Source organism: Anopheles funestus, chromosome 2RL (assembly GCF_943734845.2).
Source record: "Anopheles funestus chromosome 2RL, idAnoFuneDA-416_04, whole genome shotgun sequence".
Classification (NCBI taxonomy): domain Eukaryota; kingdom Metazoa; phylum Arthropoda; class Insecta; order Diptera; family Culicidae; genus Anopheles; species Anopheles funestus.
The window spans coordinates 34,319,109-34,337,839 of record NC_064598.1 but is presented as its reverse complement, the minus strand read 5'-3'; the positions used below and the strand labels follow the sequence as shown (position 1 = coordinate 34,337,839).

At 41.2% G+C, this 18,731-nt stretch overlaps 1 protein-coding gene across 4 annotated transcripts in view; it reads left to right on the top strand.

The window, feature by feature from the left end:
* The window catches only part of LOC125760998 (peripheral plasma membrane protein CASK), a 229,278-nt gene that overhangs the window by 25,713 nt on the left and 184,834 nt on the right, over nucleotides 1-18,731 (top strand). For all 4 annotated transcript variants that reach the window (XM_049421716.1, XM_049421713.1, XM_049421714.1 and 1 more), the window contains exon 2: nucleotides 9,953-10,065. In XM_049421716.1, coding sequence (XP_049277673.1) covers nucleotides 9,953-10,065 — 113 coding nt within the window. The remainder of the gene's footprint in view (nucleotides 1-9,952; nucleotides 10,066-18,731) is intronic.

Genomic DNA, 18,731 nt, shown 5'->3' with positions numbered 1-18,731 from the left:
TACCATCGCCTGTTCTGCTCTCATCGTCAGGCGCACAAAAGTCATTTTCTGTCATCTCGTGTGTATGTGTGTGTGTGTGTCCATCCTTCGCTTCTAGTTGTTGCTTATTTAGTAGATCCACCAGGATTTATCCACCAGGTCGCATCTACTGTAGCCAGGTATTGCTATTAGCTTTATTTGCGCCCAAAGGCGCACGGGAGAGGAAGTTGCAATGTTCTTATCGTTGGTCTACACCCATGAAAAGGGCTCCGGTTTTGCTTGCGTAATGATGCTCCGGTGATGGCCCCCGGGGGCCAGCCGCTTTTGCTGCGCGAAACCGCTTTGCTGCTCTATCAAATTAATGTCACTTTGACAAAAACATTAAGCAGAGCATAAACAAGGGTACGTCGTTCGTCTGTCCGCAAGGTGAGATTTGCTTTGATGTGTTTATATGTTTATGTGATGCGTTTTTTTTTGCACCTTTTTCGTTTGTTGTTGCGAAATTATCTGCGGACGCCAACTACAAAACAAGCAAAGAGCTAGAAATGTTTCCTCCAGTTACACACCAGATAAAGTGGCTGTGCTGTGTGCTCACATTGATAGGATTTCTGGCTTAGTTTCTTGTTCCCGGCTACAAATTGTTACGGCAAAATGTGAAAAGAACTCCTCGACAGGGACAGACTTTACTTCATCTCGATCTCGGTAAAGGTAAGGTTTCCGGTGTGTAAATGTTACCAGCAAATAGCAATAAATTTAGCAAAGAACTAGCATGCGATCAAACAGAGGATAAAATCTTCCCAATGTACAAGTTGTCTGCATCGGTTCTACATGGCTGTCGGCTCGGTTAAAGTGTGTAGTTGCCGTGCCTGAACGACCTGCAGAAGTGATAACCCGGGACCAATTTCTGTCATTTCTCTGGCGACGAATAGGGTCGAACTCGTTCGAACGGTTCAACTCGTTTTGGGAGAAGACTAAAGAGATTACATTGATTTGCGTGCTTTCATGTGTTCTATTTCTGCTCCTACTCCTACTGCCACTCGACTGTGGCACACACTGGTGTACCCCGTCGTACAGGGCTGAAAGCCGATGATTCGTTGTACGATTTTGGGACACCACTAAACGAACGACTTTTTTGTTAGAGGCCAAGTATAAGGATGGTTACCTTTCACAACCCATTTCGGTGTACCCTGGAAGGTGTTTTTCTTTTGTGTAGTACCACATTACGCCCTTTTTCCATCCGCTGCTGTGTGGAAAGTTTTCATTTTACCGTTGTTTGTTTATTGGGCCGTTTTCGTCAATGGGATTTTGGGAATAAAACAAAAAGGAAAGGTGTAGAAATGCTATCACCTCACAACGAACGGAAATCGATGGCGACAGGGAATGGAAGGGAGTGTTGGATTATGCTTTCGGATTGGATTGTAAATTTTTCATACATGGGGTGCCATTTTTAAAGGGTAGCAATTCAATACGTTTGCTCTAAAAGGCTCTGGTTTCCGTAGAGAGGACGCTTAATCCTTTGCAGAGTTTTTTTTCTTCCTTTTTTTCATGTGCGTTAAGGTGGTAACATCTCTTTGTCGAATAGATCTTTTCTTGGTAAGCGTAATTGAATGTGATATGGATATGAAATGGAAAATGTAAATAAGTATCATAAATATCCTATCAAAGCTGCTTTGCTTGAGAATATGTATATTGTTTTAAATGCAGGGTTTTTTATATGATGATAAAATAACGAAAGTGAGTATTACAATAATCACTGCAAATGACATCCAAACGGCTTTAGATGGCATGGAAATTCTATCGCCCATAAATAATGTTTACCCAAAGCCTGTATGACGGCCAGGAGCGGTCCAATGGTAGATATTACTGTTGTGTTAATTGAATCTTTTGAAAAGAGTCATTCATATGAATCTTCAGTGAAGAGTCATTCAAATCATGAGCCGCCACTCCCAAAATATTAATCAATTTTAATAAATTCAAATGAATCCTTAAAGATTCATGAATCATTAATGATTCGCTGCCATCAAACTTAAGTGAAATCAACTTAAGTGAATTTCAGATGCGCTGACCAACAACTACATAAATCATCGCGCTGTCCCGAAATTCTAAAGCCGAGGGGCCACGACAGTTGAGACTTTTCCTCAAACTTCCTCAATCACTCAAATTTCTCAAAAAGCGTCTCAAAACCAATGTTGCCGTGGCCGTTTGAGGTTTTCCTCAAATTTGGTCGCACAAACAATCACTCATGGCGGTCATGCTGTCTATCTTTTCGTCAGCGACAACAAATAGTGTGTAACAAATGCTTCGTATTTCATGTAATTGTAATCTTTGTTTTAAAGTGTTTTTTGATCAATTAAATGGAAAATTTGGTCAATAAAATGTAGTTTTAAGGAAAAGAATGTATTCAAACATTTTATCAATCAAATGAACGAAATTCAAGGGTAGTATTTCGCACAAAAAGGTTAGCTTTTAAATTAAAACCTATACAAAAATAGTGCAAATTGTTGCAATTCATGCAACAAATGAACAACTTACCTTCGCAAAAAAAACAAACAAAAAAATGGTGGTAAATTATAATAAATGTGGATATTACTTCTTCAGTAGGTATTTGCACTAACAATGAAACACAAAAAGTATACTTTCATTGAAAATATTCGCAAACAAAAATTTGTTTTGTTTATATTCTGAACAGCTGAGGCATCGGAACAGTCAAAACGATTCCTCAAAAAAAATCTCAAAATGTTTTTGAGATTTTTGTTGATCGGCCAGGTTTTCCTCAAAACCCAAATCCCACAAAATCACTCGTGAGTCCCTGAGGTTTTGAATTCTGAGGGAATCCTCAACTGTCGTTGCCCCGGGGAACGATGAATCTTCAGAATAGAGGTACCGAATCATTCATTCAGCTCAAAGATTTGTTCAGATTCATGAATCTGAATCAGATTTACCTAACACTTCTAGATATGGTAGCGGCACTGGTCTCTATACCACAGGACTGGGATTCAAAAACTCATCCGGATCGTATCCTCACACGCGGAACTGACAATACCGCATGGGTAAATAAATTCACGGCCTCTTGAAGTTTTAGTGTCGCAAAAGAAGAAGATGACATTGCCTGGTCATCTGGCATTAGTCGCTTGCGCTATCCTTTCATCGAAAAACCCTGCAAAAGTTACTCTAGTACAGTTATAAAAATAAGAGCAGGATCGATTAAGAAGTTTGTTTTTTTTCTTCAAATCCTTAATAAATAGCAGCCATTTAATCGAGCTTTGCTGTCTGAACAATAAATTCATAATGTACTGCGCACTTTTACTCCATAGTGTGCTATTTTTAAACGTCTCACCGTAGCTCACCTTCGTAGCATTATGCCACTATCCACAGATGGTGTTGCTGGCGGTGATTAATACAAAATTACGAACGCTTTGCCAGCACCACTGTGCTGCTGCTCCGGTGAGCGTGTTTGCTTGATCACAAATGCTAAATGATTGATTAAACGGACAACCTGTTTAAAAAGCCACCTCGCTACACTGTACGGTAGGGAATGATTGAGCTAGCATCTTAAACTATTTTATAAGCCTCACTGCACAGTGCCTTTGTACGCACACGTACTGCCCCGAGATACCCGGGTCGGGCTGTTTCACTTGGTCCGAACGATCGAGATGTTATTGTATCATCTATCTTCATTACTCGGCAAACCGAACAACTCTTGTCGATGATGGGCCATCTTTTTGCCCTGTACCTTGCGTTTTTGCGAATGCTTGTGTCAATCTTCAAGGGACTTAACCGGACGGACCGGGGGTCGATTTCGGAAAATGGAAAATCTGTCGTTTTAATGGAAGATAAATATTCGAAGAGCTTAGACTGAAGTTTTTAATTATTCATTGGTGATTTATACACTGCTGTAAGCATTTGATATTCATAACCTGTCACAAAACTAATTAGGCAAGCCAGGTTTTACCTGTGTGTCGGGGAGAGGGTATGGTTGTCGGTTTGGTACAGCTTTAGCAAAAGGTACAGATGGTTTACCGCAAAGTGCCAAAAGTATGGTACGCCGAACATGACGGTACACAGCACAAACGGTTCATGCACGTGGTAAGCCGGAAATGGTTCAACAAGGGGCCAAAAGCCGGAAAGTGGAAATTGGTGGTGGAGAAAATAGTTTTTCCGCTAGTTTCGAAACGATTCAAAATTACATCGAGCCCCGGCTGTGGGCACAAACATCCCAGTTGGGATTTGGGTTTCATGAATGTATTTTTTGTTTTTCTGCAATTTGTTTTATTTTGTTGCGTACAGCTTGTCAAATACTAGCCGTAATGAAGTTTTAGTGTAGTCACCCGTTACAACCCGTTGTTTGAAGTTCATACAGCTGGTTGCGATAATTAAATTTACCGACGCATTATGATGGTTGAAACTGACTTTTCGGTTTTTATTTACTCTCTGCCATGTTTTGTCGGTCGGTAGTTGTTGCGCTTCGGCCAAACAATGGGTTTTGCCCGGTTGGTTACATCACAATCACAATGCTTGCTGGGTAAATGTCAATTATGGGCCATAATTGTGAGGAAGCTGGTTTACGGTATTTGTTTTTGATCCGTATTGGGATTTACCCAAAATGCGACAGTTTTCGTCCAATTGTTTGAAGAACGGATCGAAACTGACAAAAAGGGCATTTTTGGTATTGGGAAAAGGTTTGTCGATTCAACAAAGTATGTCGTCGATGGCTGTTCGATTCGAGTCATGTTAGGATTGTTATCTTTTCACATAAATTGAAATATCCCCATTGATGGACCGATGATGGTTTGAACTAGCGATGGGTCATACGATTCATTTCATGGCTTCATCCGGATTCGGGTCCAGGAAAATCGGATTCGACTCCGACCTGTGAGTGCCGCGGGATTGGGCCGACCTGTAAATATAAGTAGGTTCACTAGTTCCGACCCGAACTCGGTTAGTTGCTTGCACCCACCGAAATCGTTACACCTATTGAACCTACTTCGACCCGAGTTCAATCCGAATTCGCTCGTAGCTTGCACTCTCCGGAATCGTTGCACCTTCTGGACCGACTGAACCTACTTCGACCCGAGTCCGACACGAACTCGCTTTCACCCACGAGTCGGAGTCGCTTATAGTAGCTTGCATCTACCGGAATCGTTACACCTATTGAACCTACGGACTAGTGATGGGAAAAACTGATCCGCAGCTGGAATCGAGTCCGGAACCAGCTCCGGAACTGGAATTGATTTCGGAACCGGTGCCGGCTGATCCCAGAGGCGTGGGTGCACTCTTGAAACTCCTATCATTACTACTGAACCTACTCCTAGTCCGATCTAGTCCGACTCGTACTCGCTGTACCCACGGGTCGGAGCCGCTTATGGTAGCGTACACCTACCGGAATCGTTGCACCTACTGAACCTACTGAACCTACTTTGACCCGAGTCCGATCCGAACTCGCTGCACCCACGGGTCGGAGTCGATTCCGATTCTGCTGCACCCGACTCCGGGTCGAGTCACCTTGAAAAAAAAAAATGAATTGTATGACCCATTACTAGCTCCGACTCGCCCATCACTAGTTTGAACCCGGTATATCTTCCATTGCATGAACGATCGTTTATATCCGTATTGATATGACACAATTGTATGACCAAATGCTGTGCCATAAAGTACTTTGCATTTGTTCTTTGAAACTGAAACTGTTTGCAATGGTAGGTCTGATTGTCTTTTGTCCAGTTGTTTACAGTAATCTGCTTTCTCTCATGATGTCTGATTTCCGTCCTAGCTTCCAGCACGATTTACATGCATCCGTGTTCGCTAGAATTGTACAACTTGTAACGGACTAATTAATGAAACGTTTTTACCCTCGATTACCAAACAAGGTGTACATCTCGTCATGTTGAGTAGCCTCAGTGTATTTACACTGCTCTGGACGTGTTGATTTCCACCACAGTCAGGCATGTAGAGGCATGGTAGTGAGTGAACCCCATTAGCGATTATTAATAATCCACCCGGAGGAGTCAGAAGTTTCCGCTGTGACATGGTGTACAAATTCGTCCATTTGCTCACCTACCGTACGGTTCGGCTGTTTATTGTGCATACAATCTCTTGACCGGTTCCAAGGGAATCGGGATGTATATTTACGGATTGTTAATTATGACCGTATCCGCTTCCACGAATCCCTTGAACCGCCGTAAGGCATGAGCAAAGAAGGACATTCGTTACGGCGGACATTCGCTTTGCATGTGGAAACGGACACGGGTAAAGGTAAATTCGCCTTCTTTATGGCGGTTTTACTACGGTTAGAGGGATGGGATGCTCGTTCGTTCATTATTGAATCATGAGCATGAATGGTCCGAAATGTGATGACGCTCGGTATGTTGTTTCTATGTTTATTATGTGCACGCCGGTGGTAATTTTTACCAGGCCAGGAAGTCAATTATTCGTTCGCTGACCATGGTTTGGGTTCGGGTACGAAAAAGCTTTTTCTGTGTAACGAAATCACATTACAGTGAGATAAATAGTTTGCTATAGTACTAGAGTTTCAAAAGAAAAGTCGTTTATATCATGAATGTTTGGCAAACTCCAACGTAGAACTGGCGGTAGTGTAAGGAATGAATCTTAAGAGCAAAAGGAAACGTTCATACACCGCACAAGTTGATGCTAAACACACGTTGTGCGACACATTATTCCATTATGCAAATTATAATGCACATTTTTGTGGTGTTCCGACCAGCATTAAGTAACGGACGATAATTAGACGGCGTGTCTTGTTACCACGCTCTGTATGAAAGGTAATTTTCTGCGAGGGTTTTCTGTGTTTCAATGTGTATTTTTCTTAATGCCAGAGCAATTCTGAAGGCTTCGTCCCACTCCATCTTGGGTGGGATGTTCCAAGCGCGGTGGTTAATTTTGCTAACTGAATTAGTAAAAGGGATGTTCATTATGTTTGTGTTTTTGGGGCAGACTTTCGCAACCATATATCCGGTATATCCGGTAGATATGCGTAGCTAAGGTGAAAAAATAAACAGCATTTTCATGCGGTGCGTGTGCCCCGGGTGTGGTAAAATGATTGCAGCAGAACTAATTGGCTAGGCCGTAAATGGGAAGCCTCATTAGTACGATCACTTTCACTTTTTATTGTACTTAAGCCGTGTAAGTGTTTCTCGGTAAGGCTTGCTTCTTGATATGTTACCTTCACGGTACGCTCTTTGATCTTTAAATCAGAATTGTGTTAATGTTTGTTTGATGTAAATGTTTTTCGTTTTCAAGAAAAGGGGGAAAAAACAATTTTCTTGTTATTTTGCTACATTAAACATCATTTTGTAGTATTGAGCCATTGTTTCGGTTCATTTCTCTCATATTATATCTTACAACCATTATCACCAATTACTTTCAAATGCATGAACAAAAGCTGTATGAATAATAAAGCGCACAGCACATTCTTAAAACCGAGCGGAGGAGAATTGCAAATTTCCTCCCCTTAGCATAATGCGTTTTCTTTCCCCATTCTGGGTCTGGTGTTTGTGCTGGCGCGGTTTGGGGCGTGTTATAATAAGTGGAAGACGGTTACATTTGTGCTTCAATCGAATTGTACTAGCGTTAGCATGCACCGCATTGACAGTGTTTCAGCAGCATCCAATTTTCCGCTTCGCCACGCGGAAACACGATTGCGACTGTGGCGCACTAACGCACAGCACAGCAAATACAATTTACTTTCGCACATTTTCGCTGCGCAGATGAAAGTATTGAACAGAAAATTAGGTGCTAATCCATACATTATTCGTAAGGCAGCCAAGTGGCGCCTTGCAAAAGGTGCCGTGACTTTTCCTTACGGTGCGCTTTAATTCTGTGAAAAGACCGCCCCCCCACCCTCCTGCGTAATGGGTAGGGGATGCTGCGTACATTCAATTACTAGAGCCAATATGGTGCATGAATTGGGAGCGCGATGTAGACTGTGCAAAATCGAAAATGAATTAGTTAATATTAACAAGAAAGTTGGTTGTAAGGTTGCTGAAAGTGGATTTTTGGAACAGATGAAATAAGAACTCTTTTCCTTAGAATCATTCTTTCTCTCTTCTTGGAGTAACGACTGCTAAGGTACTGCCAGTTTATGTTTCGTTTACTAGACTTTTTTACAACACTTTTATAACCTAGTTGAGGAGTCGTCGTTATGTGAGAATGTTTTCTTTGAAATTTGTTCGAAAAACTGTTTTATTGGCCTATGATATTTAAGTTTGAAAAGATTAAATCTTTAGACAGGATCTGTCAAATAATCGAGCGAATTGCAGCGATGAATTGATATTGTAGGTTGTGTCATGCTAAAGGATCTGCTCGAAACTTTTAAGCTGCTTAAGAAAAGACGTAAAGCCAGTCCAAACTAAATCCTAAAATCCTATAAATCATCGGATCTGTGAAATTTCGTGAAAAATACACAATTATTTTCTTTATTTTTATTTATCTAAAAATTGGTTTTGAAATATGTTTTTTTCAAAAGATTATCAACATTTCCAACTTATAAGAAATACTGAACAAATGCTATTTTTAACATTTTACAGCGGAACGAAACTTTTTCAGGAGAATAATGAAATTTGAAACCTACATATTACAGTGAGATCATTCTGGTTAAATTACCCTTAAGTCCACTTTAGTCTACTGAGAAAATCAAAGGGAAATTAGCAATCGTTATTTGACCCATTCGGCGAGTTTGACGTCAAAGGTGTAATTTGTCAAAGGGGTGTCAAGGGAGAGTCATTATATCCTAATTTTCCCTTATCACAAAGTGCTGTTGGAATTGAATCAATTCAGGAAATAATGAACAGGAATTGACTAAAAAACGTTACATTAAGTGTTTCGCGCTTTACAATATTGGAATATTGAATATAATAATAATTTTACTGAACCATTCAATATCACATCCAGTTCCAGCTGTTTGTCAATATATTTCACAGGTGATTTAAAATGGATACAACTTTTCGTCATTGGTAACGGTTCATGAATTGTTGTCAAATAAGTTACTCAGTTGAGCTCTGAGTTAAACTCAGATAATAAACATCTCCCAAAAAAAAATTAAAGGAAAATAGAAAAATTTACTTTTAACATCGCGTTTGAAGCGAAATTTTACTTCAATTTCCCATTTAATTTATTGATAAATCCAGGGAAACTATTTTACTGAGCATACATCAGTGGAAGAATACCATCTTGAAGCCATTTTCCAGTAATTTGATAAACACTTATCATAATAAACTATCATAAATAACTTATTTCCTGGTCCTACACTGCAACTCAGCGGCAAATGACACAGTTTGCCGAAGAAAACTATTCGAATTGGTAAATTTTCGGTCACGGTAAACACGGTCTAACTTTTCTAGCCTTTTTGTATGAAAGAGCTTGCAGCGGAAAAATCGCCAAACGTAAAAACGAATACAGAAAAAACTAGTGGAAAGGGTATCATAGACCTCATTATCTGCATCGAAAAATAGTGTATTTCAATATGTTGCACATTTATATATTAATCTGCTTATGTACGAAGTCTCAGAAGTTGTTATATATCGCTTTAACAAAAAAAAAGAAAATCTCATGCACTTGCTTCCGTGTCCCCTCAGATCCATGTGGCATGATGAGCTAATTAATCTGATTCCTCGTGGTTATGCATCGATCGTGTAGCTCTGTGTGCGTTAGGTGCTCGGTAGCAATGGTAACGCGTTTTACCTCACGACCGTTGCAGCAAGCATGCAACCCGCTATGCATCACCGTGGAGTAATTGTCATACTTGATTTGATTTGATGTCATTAGCTTTATTATGTGCATAAATTAACATTCAATGAATGGATGTGGTGCGTAGCGCGTTTAAATGCAATGACGGTTTGCGACGCTTTCGAGCTAAATTTCCAATGCATTAGCACGTTACATTTCACATTTACGTCAGCACAATAAAGTACACAATTTACTAAAAGAACTTTGTTATTTTATCTCTTTGGTATAATTTCAGAGGCCCATTCTCCATCGTACGTCGATGTATCCATCGGGAGTCGAATCAGCAGTTCGCGGTTAAGATTGTGGACGTTGCCAAGTTCACGGCCAGCCCGGGTCTCAGCACATCCGGTAAGTAAGGGCTGTGGGTTATTGATAGAAATTTCCTATTCTTAGTGTCTTGAGGTACGTGTTTGCTTCATGCGACCGTAACGCGCGACGTACACATTTTACTCGTGTGTTGTGTTCTTTGGTGACATCCATGAAATGTTAGCTATAGAAATAGAACTGTATTTCCGGTGGTCCTGTTTTTTTGTTGAAATTTCTGTACAAAACCGTGATCCTATTTATCTAACAGCAACACACTTCCTGCTACAAAACAGGCTTTAATTTCCGCCCGTGGGACACTTTCTTGGGCTTCTCGCCTGCCCCCATTCCACAACAGAGAACACCAACTGATGCTTGTATCCGTGCGAGGCAGTAAATCTGAATGTGGGTTTTTGCTTGGCACTGTGGAAACGGTTCTTGAAAATTGGCTGTTTTTCGTGAAGCCCTACGGTGCCACATATTCCCATCACTTTTCATTCTTCATCAGTTCATTTTTCCTGCTGACACAGACCATATTTCAGCAGAACTCAACCATGCGTATGTCTCTTTGCCATTTAGACGCTGCAGAAGCAGAACTTCTTGTCGTTGTCCCTCTCCACGTATGCCCCCGTCCCTCCACTCCCGATCATTCTTCTGGAACAATCAATTTTTCAAAGAGTTTCCGTAGCAAGGGTAAAGCAAATAAGTAAAGGCGAAGTCGCTTTTCCGTTCGGAAAGTTACACGTTCCGACGCTAAAATTACGTTTTCATGCATCAGTTCTTTTCGACATGTTCGAGGAACCCGGCAGGCGTTACAAAATCAGCAGCAATCTTGAACCGTAGGCTCATATGTTTCGGACGCTGTAACGTAACCTTGGCCGATTCTTGAAACACTACACCTTGGCTTTTGGTGGCTGGGCTCTAACCCGGGAACCCGGGAACCTTGATGCTTTGGTACGCGAATTTTCCGAACATTTTCCAGCTTCGGCGTGTTGTACTGGGAAGTGTGTCCCCGTTGTACACAGCTACTGCCGCTTCCCAGTTTGATAGTCTGCCTGCTGCTTGTGTAGCGTTCGTAGCAAAGTTGATCCGATGTACAGCACGTGCTGACGAATATTTATAATTAATAATTTGATGTACCGCACATGAAGGTGTCTTGGGAGTGTGGTGGCATTCCAGGAAAAAGCTTGCGGTTTGTGATTTTACTGTTCGTTGGGTTTGGCGTGCATCAGTTTGTTAAGCTGGAGAGCGGAACGTACTCATGGCAAAATGTTCCCTATCGCGAATGTTTGCGAAAGTTTAAAGGATCGTTTCATTCACGCGGTTGTTGTCGGTTCACAATCAAGTGAAAGAGCTGTGTCCCATCGGGATGAATGGCTTCATTGGTTTTTGCAGGCGTCAGATTGTGGCGTGAACATTTGAAGCTCCGTTCTCTCTGGCTCGCGGTAATTCAATTTGGCTGGGAAATGGCGTGGAAGAGGTACACCCGGTATCCGAAACGGAGGCACCGAAATTGTGGATACGGTGCTTTTGCGGATGATTGATTGCGTCGTCACTGCCGTTGTCATCATTATTCATCCGTGCGGCATCCAATGAAACACCAGACGCCAGACATTACTGGGGCGTTTTAGGGCGTTTTGGGAACCATTTTGGAGTTTGGAGAATTCGAGCTAAATTCACCACGACTGCACGTGGCTTGTGCCATTTGGAAGGGGTGGTGGGCGATGTTAATTGAAGTGAACTATGTTCTGTCTTTCGTTCGTTCTCGTTGTTTTGCCGCATGAGCTTTTGTGTGTTGGGGTTACGATTCGCTTTTGATTTGTGAGTGAACTCCATAAAATATCGTCAAGGTTCTAATGGTCAGAGGGATGGATTGACCTGCCGTTAAACGTTGAGCATGACCGTCGCTCCGTAAGCACCAGTTGCTTGGCAAAGCTTTCGGAAGGACCGTAAACTTGCGACATTTGAGTCGGTCTTTTGAATCGGTTGTCAGAATGAAGGAGGTATGATGCCTTCGTCCCTTCGGTTTACTTCGTATGACACTTTGCGAAGCGGTTACATTGGTGTACAAGCACCGTGTCGTTCGTTAAAACAAGCCGGCAAAGGAAGCCAATTATCTTCGGCAAGATTAATGGAACAGGACCATGATTTATTGTGTACCCAATGAACCATTGTAACGACGGGTTTAAGGTTGGGCGGGTGGGAAAGGCGAATGTTTGATTGTTTGTTCGCTGCAATGTGAAGTAACTGGAGCCGGCAAAAAGCATGCTGCCTGTCGAACATTATCTATCAGAAACACATCTAGTTCGAACTGGCAAAAATAGTATGTCAAGTAGGCGAAAAACGTAAAGAAAAAAAGTAACAAACATTCACTTTGCCAGGAGAAAACCGGCATGAATAATGTATGCCAGTCGGTTCCTAGAAGCAGAATGATATGGGGGAGGTGATACATCTATGTATCGAACACGGTCGTGTTCGCTTTTGCAGCTGTGGCGAAAACCGATACAAAGATCACTCAAGAAAGAAAGTTTCATCTATTCCGGGCCTGAATTATACATTAGCCAGTACAGTTCGATCGCTTTTTGCCAATCTGCCCGAATCTTGAAACGATATGTGTTGGTCGATGTTTTGCGGTTCCGAGTCTATTATGCTGTGAGATAATTTGATAAAGTACTGCCTGACGCGAGTGCTTGCGGTGCTTGGGTTAAGGACCGACGATGATGGTCAATGTGTTTCTTGATGGCAAAGAATAGAAGTTCTCATTAGTATTGGGGTCCTACCGGTGGAATATTGTTGCATTTTGATCGTTTTATTCCATAAAAGGGATATGAATTTTAATTTGATTCTGTTTTCTTTTTGGAAATGATCTTATTTTTTGGTAAATAAAAAAAGCTCTTTAATAGTGATGGAAAAAACGGCTCCGGAGCCGGCTCCGAAGCTGGAACCGACTCTAGAACCGACTCTGGAACCGATTACGGAACCATCTCCAGAACCGACGCCGGTTTCTTAATCAACGGTTTCGAAGCCGGCTCCGAACTGCGAAAGTTCGAACTAGTGATGGATAAATCCCCAATTTTCCCGGAGTCGGAGTAATCCGAGTAATTGTTCCCCGGTGGAGTAATTTCTCCACAGTTACTCCGGATAAACCCGGAGTAAATACTCCGGAGTTACTCGGGAGTTTAATCTAGATTAATCCCGAGTAATTACTACGGAGTTTCATGAATCCACTTCGGAGTATCCACCACTAGAGAGCAACTCTGCTTCGGAACTGGCTCCGGGACCGTTTGGCCGGAGCCGGGCCCGGAGCCGTGGGTGCCTTCCGGAGCGCCCATCACTACTCCGTAACATTCATGTTCAAACGATCTTTTTAGTTCTGTTGTACAGTTAGTTGGTAAATTTTATTATATACTAGCTTACCCGGCAAACCTAGTTTTGCCCTTGCAATTAAAGCAGACATTTTGAGTGTTCAATCTTGATTCGTGTGGTATTATTTGAGTGGCGAATAGAGAATATCATTGATTAATTGAAAATTCTTAAATTATTGCCATTCTTAATCCAAATGATATTCCCAATCAAAACAATTTTTCTTCTTTTTTGTGGCTCTTCTTCTTCTTTTCTGCTACTTCAGGAGGCATTTATGGCTTTCCTTGACGATTGGGATTTAATACCAGGTCCTTCCGTGAAAGTCACCGATTCCACATGTACCACCGAGCCGCAAATCACTAAAAAAAAGTTAACATGAGATAGTGAGTAGTAATAAAAACTGCGAGCAACTCCTGAGCCGCTTGGGCTTCTTGTAGGCATCAAAACGAAGGACTTATTGCACCATGTTCAGAACCCTTCCCACGATGACCGACGCATGCATTCGCTGAAAAGAAGCATCAATTGTTGATCCGATGTATGAAGTATTTTTAAACTATCACCAAAAGCATTCTGGGCTAGTTCATGTATTGCCGAATGTACCTTTATGGGAAAAAAATTTACATGAGCTAGTGAACAGTAATTAAACTGCGAGCAACTGCTGAGTCGCTTGGGCTTCTTGTAGGCATCAAAACGAAGGACTTATTGCACCATGTTCATGGGCCCTTCCCACGATGACCGACGCATGCATTCGCTGAAAAGAAGCATCAATTGTTGATCCGATGTATGAAGTATTTTTAAACTATCACCAAAAGCATTCTGGGCTAGTTCATGTATCGCCGAATATACCTTTGAGGAAAAAAAATTAACATGTGATAGTGAACAGTAATTAAAACTGCGAGCAACTCCTGAGCCGCTTGGGCTTCTTGTAGGCATCAAAACGAAGGACTTATTGAACCATGTTCATGGGCCCTTCCCACGATGACCGACGCATGCATTCGCTGAAAAGAAGCATCAATTGTTGATCCGATGTATGAAGTATTTTTAAACTATCACCAAAAGCATTCTGGGCTAGTTCATGTATCGCCGAATATACCTTTGAGGAAAAAAAATTAACATGTGATAGTGAACAGTAATTAAAACTGCGAACAACTCCTGAGCTGCTTGGGCTTCTTGTACGTATCAAAACGAAGGACTTATTGCACCATGTTTATGATGCGGAGGACCATCACTACACAACATTTTTAAATTAATTTTAATTTTTTAATTTAATTTAATTTTTAATTTTTTAATTTAATTTTTTAGATTCCTTATCTTGCTTTTTATTTACTTATCACTCACTTTACATTTAATTGAATAAAATTGCACAAATAAATCGTCATGTGTACCTACTTTGATTGATTTGTCCGTTAGAATATTTTCGTTTCAGTAATGTTCAACATTATTAGGCGCTGCTCTGGGATTTGTCGTATACGACGAACGACAAATACAAACGTATGGAGCTGTATGAAGGTGCTCTGTCAAATCCTGTAAAACATGATCATACATCTGTCGTTATACAAATCAATTTGTTTTTTCTATAAACCTCGTAAAACTTGTCGTAGGCACATCTTTCAAAACGTGCATCTTGGTTGTCAAAACAGAACAAATTGTTGCAGCAGAAATTAAATGGACACAAGTTGTCCAATGTGCATCATTTTTAACTGAATTTTAATTAAAGCGGCCATTCTAACAAGTTTAGGCAATGGAACTCAGATTTGAGGACGCTTTATTGTTGGTTTTGTACGTTTGTACTTCTCTGTTTGACAGTTTGTGTGACGACAAATCCTAGAGCACCCATAAAACTTGTCGTTGTCGTTCGTCGTATACGACAAATCCCAGAGCAGCGCCTTAGTGTTGAAAAATGGCTATGTCTACTTGATGTGCTAATAACTGTCAAAACCCCCGAAGGAAAAACAGAAAAGAACTCATAATATTGGCCAGAGGCCACCTAGCGAAACGAAAAATAGCTTTAAACATATTCTCATACCTAACGAACGGTCAGCGAAAATTTCATACAAATCGGTTCAGCCGTTTAAGAGGAGTTTGCACACTAACACCGCGACACGAGAATTTTATATATATAGATTTTACTGATTTTAGTGACAGTCAAGTAACTTTTTAGATAGAGCTGAGCGAATCGCTCTCACTCACCTCGGTGAGTCTAAGCAAAGAGCGCTGTGTAATCAGCATTCCATAGAGCGCGTCGACTCCTGTGCAATAACAGGTCCAAAGAGCGCTAACGTTTTTGATTTCGCGTAGTAAAGAGCTACTTGTTTTTAAATAAGGAGCGCATAATGAGCGCGAGCTCAATTAGATAAGCGTAGCGATTGAGGTAGCTCTTTTGCTCACAACTCAACATAAACTTCAACAATTGCCGACTTGCTTTGGATCAATCATATCCTATTAGGAATTAGTCGTTAACGCAAATGGTCAGCTTCCGGTGTACCGGTGTATGTTATCTTTATTTTACTATCTTATAAAAATGTAAATAAAATTGCCCATTTGCAATGCTCCACACATACACACCATTACAATATAGAGTTGCGCCATTATTCGGGCATGTTTATTTTCGCCTCTGTTCATTCACTGTTCACCAATCATTACAATGTGTTCTGGTGTTGGTGATAAAATGCTTTCCGCTTCATTGTGTCGCGGTCTCGGTGTCATTTGCTTTATGTAGGAAGACTTTCAATAATTTTGTACAGCGTGGCCGACCGCATCGTCGGATAGCCACCGACGTTGGCTCTACTGTGTTTCGTACCTCCCCCCAGACGAAAGTGAAGTGTAAAGAATGTGTCCATCGACGTAAAATTCATTACGTTGAAAAATTACTTGAGTCTCGTGGATGCTTGGTGAGCCTTAGTTACACCATTTGCCATTCGGCTGATTAGTATTCTTGCCGCATCGCATAAAAGGACGGTGCATCATTGAGGGGGGATCCAGTAGGCATCGGGAGCCTCGTGTCCCAGCGTGGCGCACCAGTTGTACTGTTTGTTTTAGCATGGTTTGGTCAAAGAGATCTGAAATATTTGAAATCCTGTACAGTACATGGTACAGCTCAGCTTCATCTGATATCATCAATGGAAGTTGGAAGGTGTCTGGCAACGAAAAGGGCAAAGAACACACACAAAAAAACCTCCCGCTCGTGAAGATTTTGCATTGGTATGTATTTCTGTTCTTTTTGTGGAAAAAACTGCGACAGGATGAGCCTGGGAAAGCGAAAGCAATTATCATAGATTATGCACTGTGGCTTGCCGTTCGTTTCGATTAGCACTGAGGCGCGGGGAAATGTGTGCCGGCTGGTAATGTTGACTATGGACACATTGTTGTTGTGTTTTGTTGTTGTTTCTTTGCTCTGTAGATGTATTGTACCCAGAGCCTTTTCACTATCCGTCGTCTAGCCGAAGGAGAAAAAAAACACAAATGTTAAAATCAGCAAAAGAAAGACTAAAATAATTTGTTGTTTATTAAATTTGCTCTTCGCTTATCAGTGGAAGACGAAACGAAAGCATTTTCTCGGGATAAAAATCTGATTCTACCCTTAGCAATTTGTGGCTTAATCTAGCTTTGACGCGCTTGTAGCTGATGGAAATCACGTTTGCAGCTAACTTTAACGAAGCTATGGTAATGATTTATTTGCTTTTTCTCTGTTTTCGTTATGAATGTTCTGTTCAACATTTTTGAAATGATTAAAAGAATACTGTTTAAGTGATGGGAAAAATATTATGTTGCATGATACAACACTATAAGCATGTTGTTGTATGTTGTAGCACAACAAAGATCTTTTGATAACTACTAAAAACACGCATCGTAAAGGATTTCAGTTCAGCGAAACGTCGTACTTTTGATGACGTAAATTCGTGCATGCGTTATCTCGTGTTTGCCTAACCCTCGTTGTAAAAAAAACAAGCAGTTGAAAACGGGTTTTGGAAAAAGCACGTAAATCTCGCTCAAGGATAAAAAAATAAAGGCACATTCTATCACTGAAGCAAAACCAAAAAAAAAAAAGTTCAAAACAGTCAGTAGAAAAGTAAGGCAAAACAAGCCGCTATGCATAAATTATGTTCTTCAGTTTTATTGTGTAAGAAAAAAAACCTTCACGATGAAAGTGAGATTTATGGTGGGGTCAAAATTATTAAGTTTGTGCAGAACGGGGTGGATGTGAGAGGGTAAATCGAATTGATTTCTCAATTTTATATGCGTACTCAATGGTTTTTGGCGGGCAGAGCGGAAGTGTTTAGGTTTCGGGAGAGGAAGAAAAAAAAGGCAAACCTAAAATTTAGAAAAAAAGAAGCTCAACCCGTACCCGTAAATGAGATATTTGCCTTCGATCGATAAACTCATTTCCTGACATTTGCCTGCGGTTAGTACTTTTTTGTTCGAAGCCCTAAAAACACGTCAGAGAAAGAAAGAAAGGGAGAGATAGAAAGACAGGGGAAAAAAGGCATCACTAATAACCAATATCATCTTTCGAATACTTGTTGTGCGAAACGAAGCATGTTAAAAATTGAATATTTAATGGTTTTTTTTTCTTCTCCAAAGTTTAACAGCTGGTATGAAACGGGCAGTATAAGTTATAGCGATATTTTACGCGCAAAACCTTACCTCGTACCTGCGCTAAAGGGGTTCGTCAATTCAACGGGTAAAGTGGACTAAATAATTTGACTTCGTAAATGGAGGCTAGAAGTCATGCAGCAACCATAAAGAACACGTGGTGTACATGTTGGTATGTCTATACCACGAGGGGATTGTTTTCCCCAGCATCAGTACGTAGTACACCATTCGTCACCCGTTCCTCACGAACTCCCCTCCCGTTGCTTTCCGTTCCTGTTGCCCGGCGGATGGATGATGTCGGGTAGCGCAAAGCCATCGGGCATTCGGGGGGTTTTTGCTGTGCTGCTATGTGTTTGAGAAGAATTCAATTTCCGGACAAGCGATGGTGGAGCGGCGGTGATGGTTTTATGTGGAAGGAAAATGGTTTGGCACTGTGCGAAAGAATCCCACAACCGAATCTTGTACATGTGTGGCTGCAACACACGACATGTGGAGGCGGTGGAGAAGTTTTTGGTTTGATGATGGTTGGTTTGCCTGCTACAAAATGTTCTAATGAATGCAAAAGTTCCATCGGGTATGTTGGTCATGTGGCACTACCGTACGGTGTATGGTGTCGAGCACACACAGTGTGTGCCTATCGTATGTGCTCGGTGTAGTATAATAAATAGTGTCAATAGTTTACCAAGAGGTTGTACTTGTTACACAGCCACAACTCTCGCGTAACGGAATACTAATGAAGTAGGGTAGATTTAGCA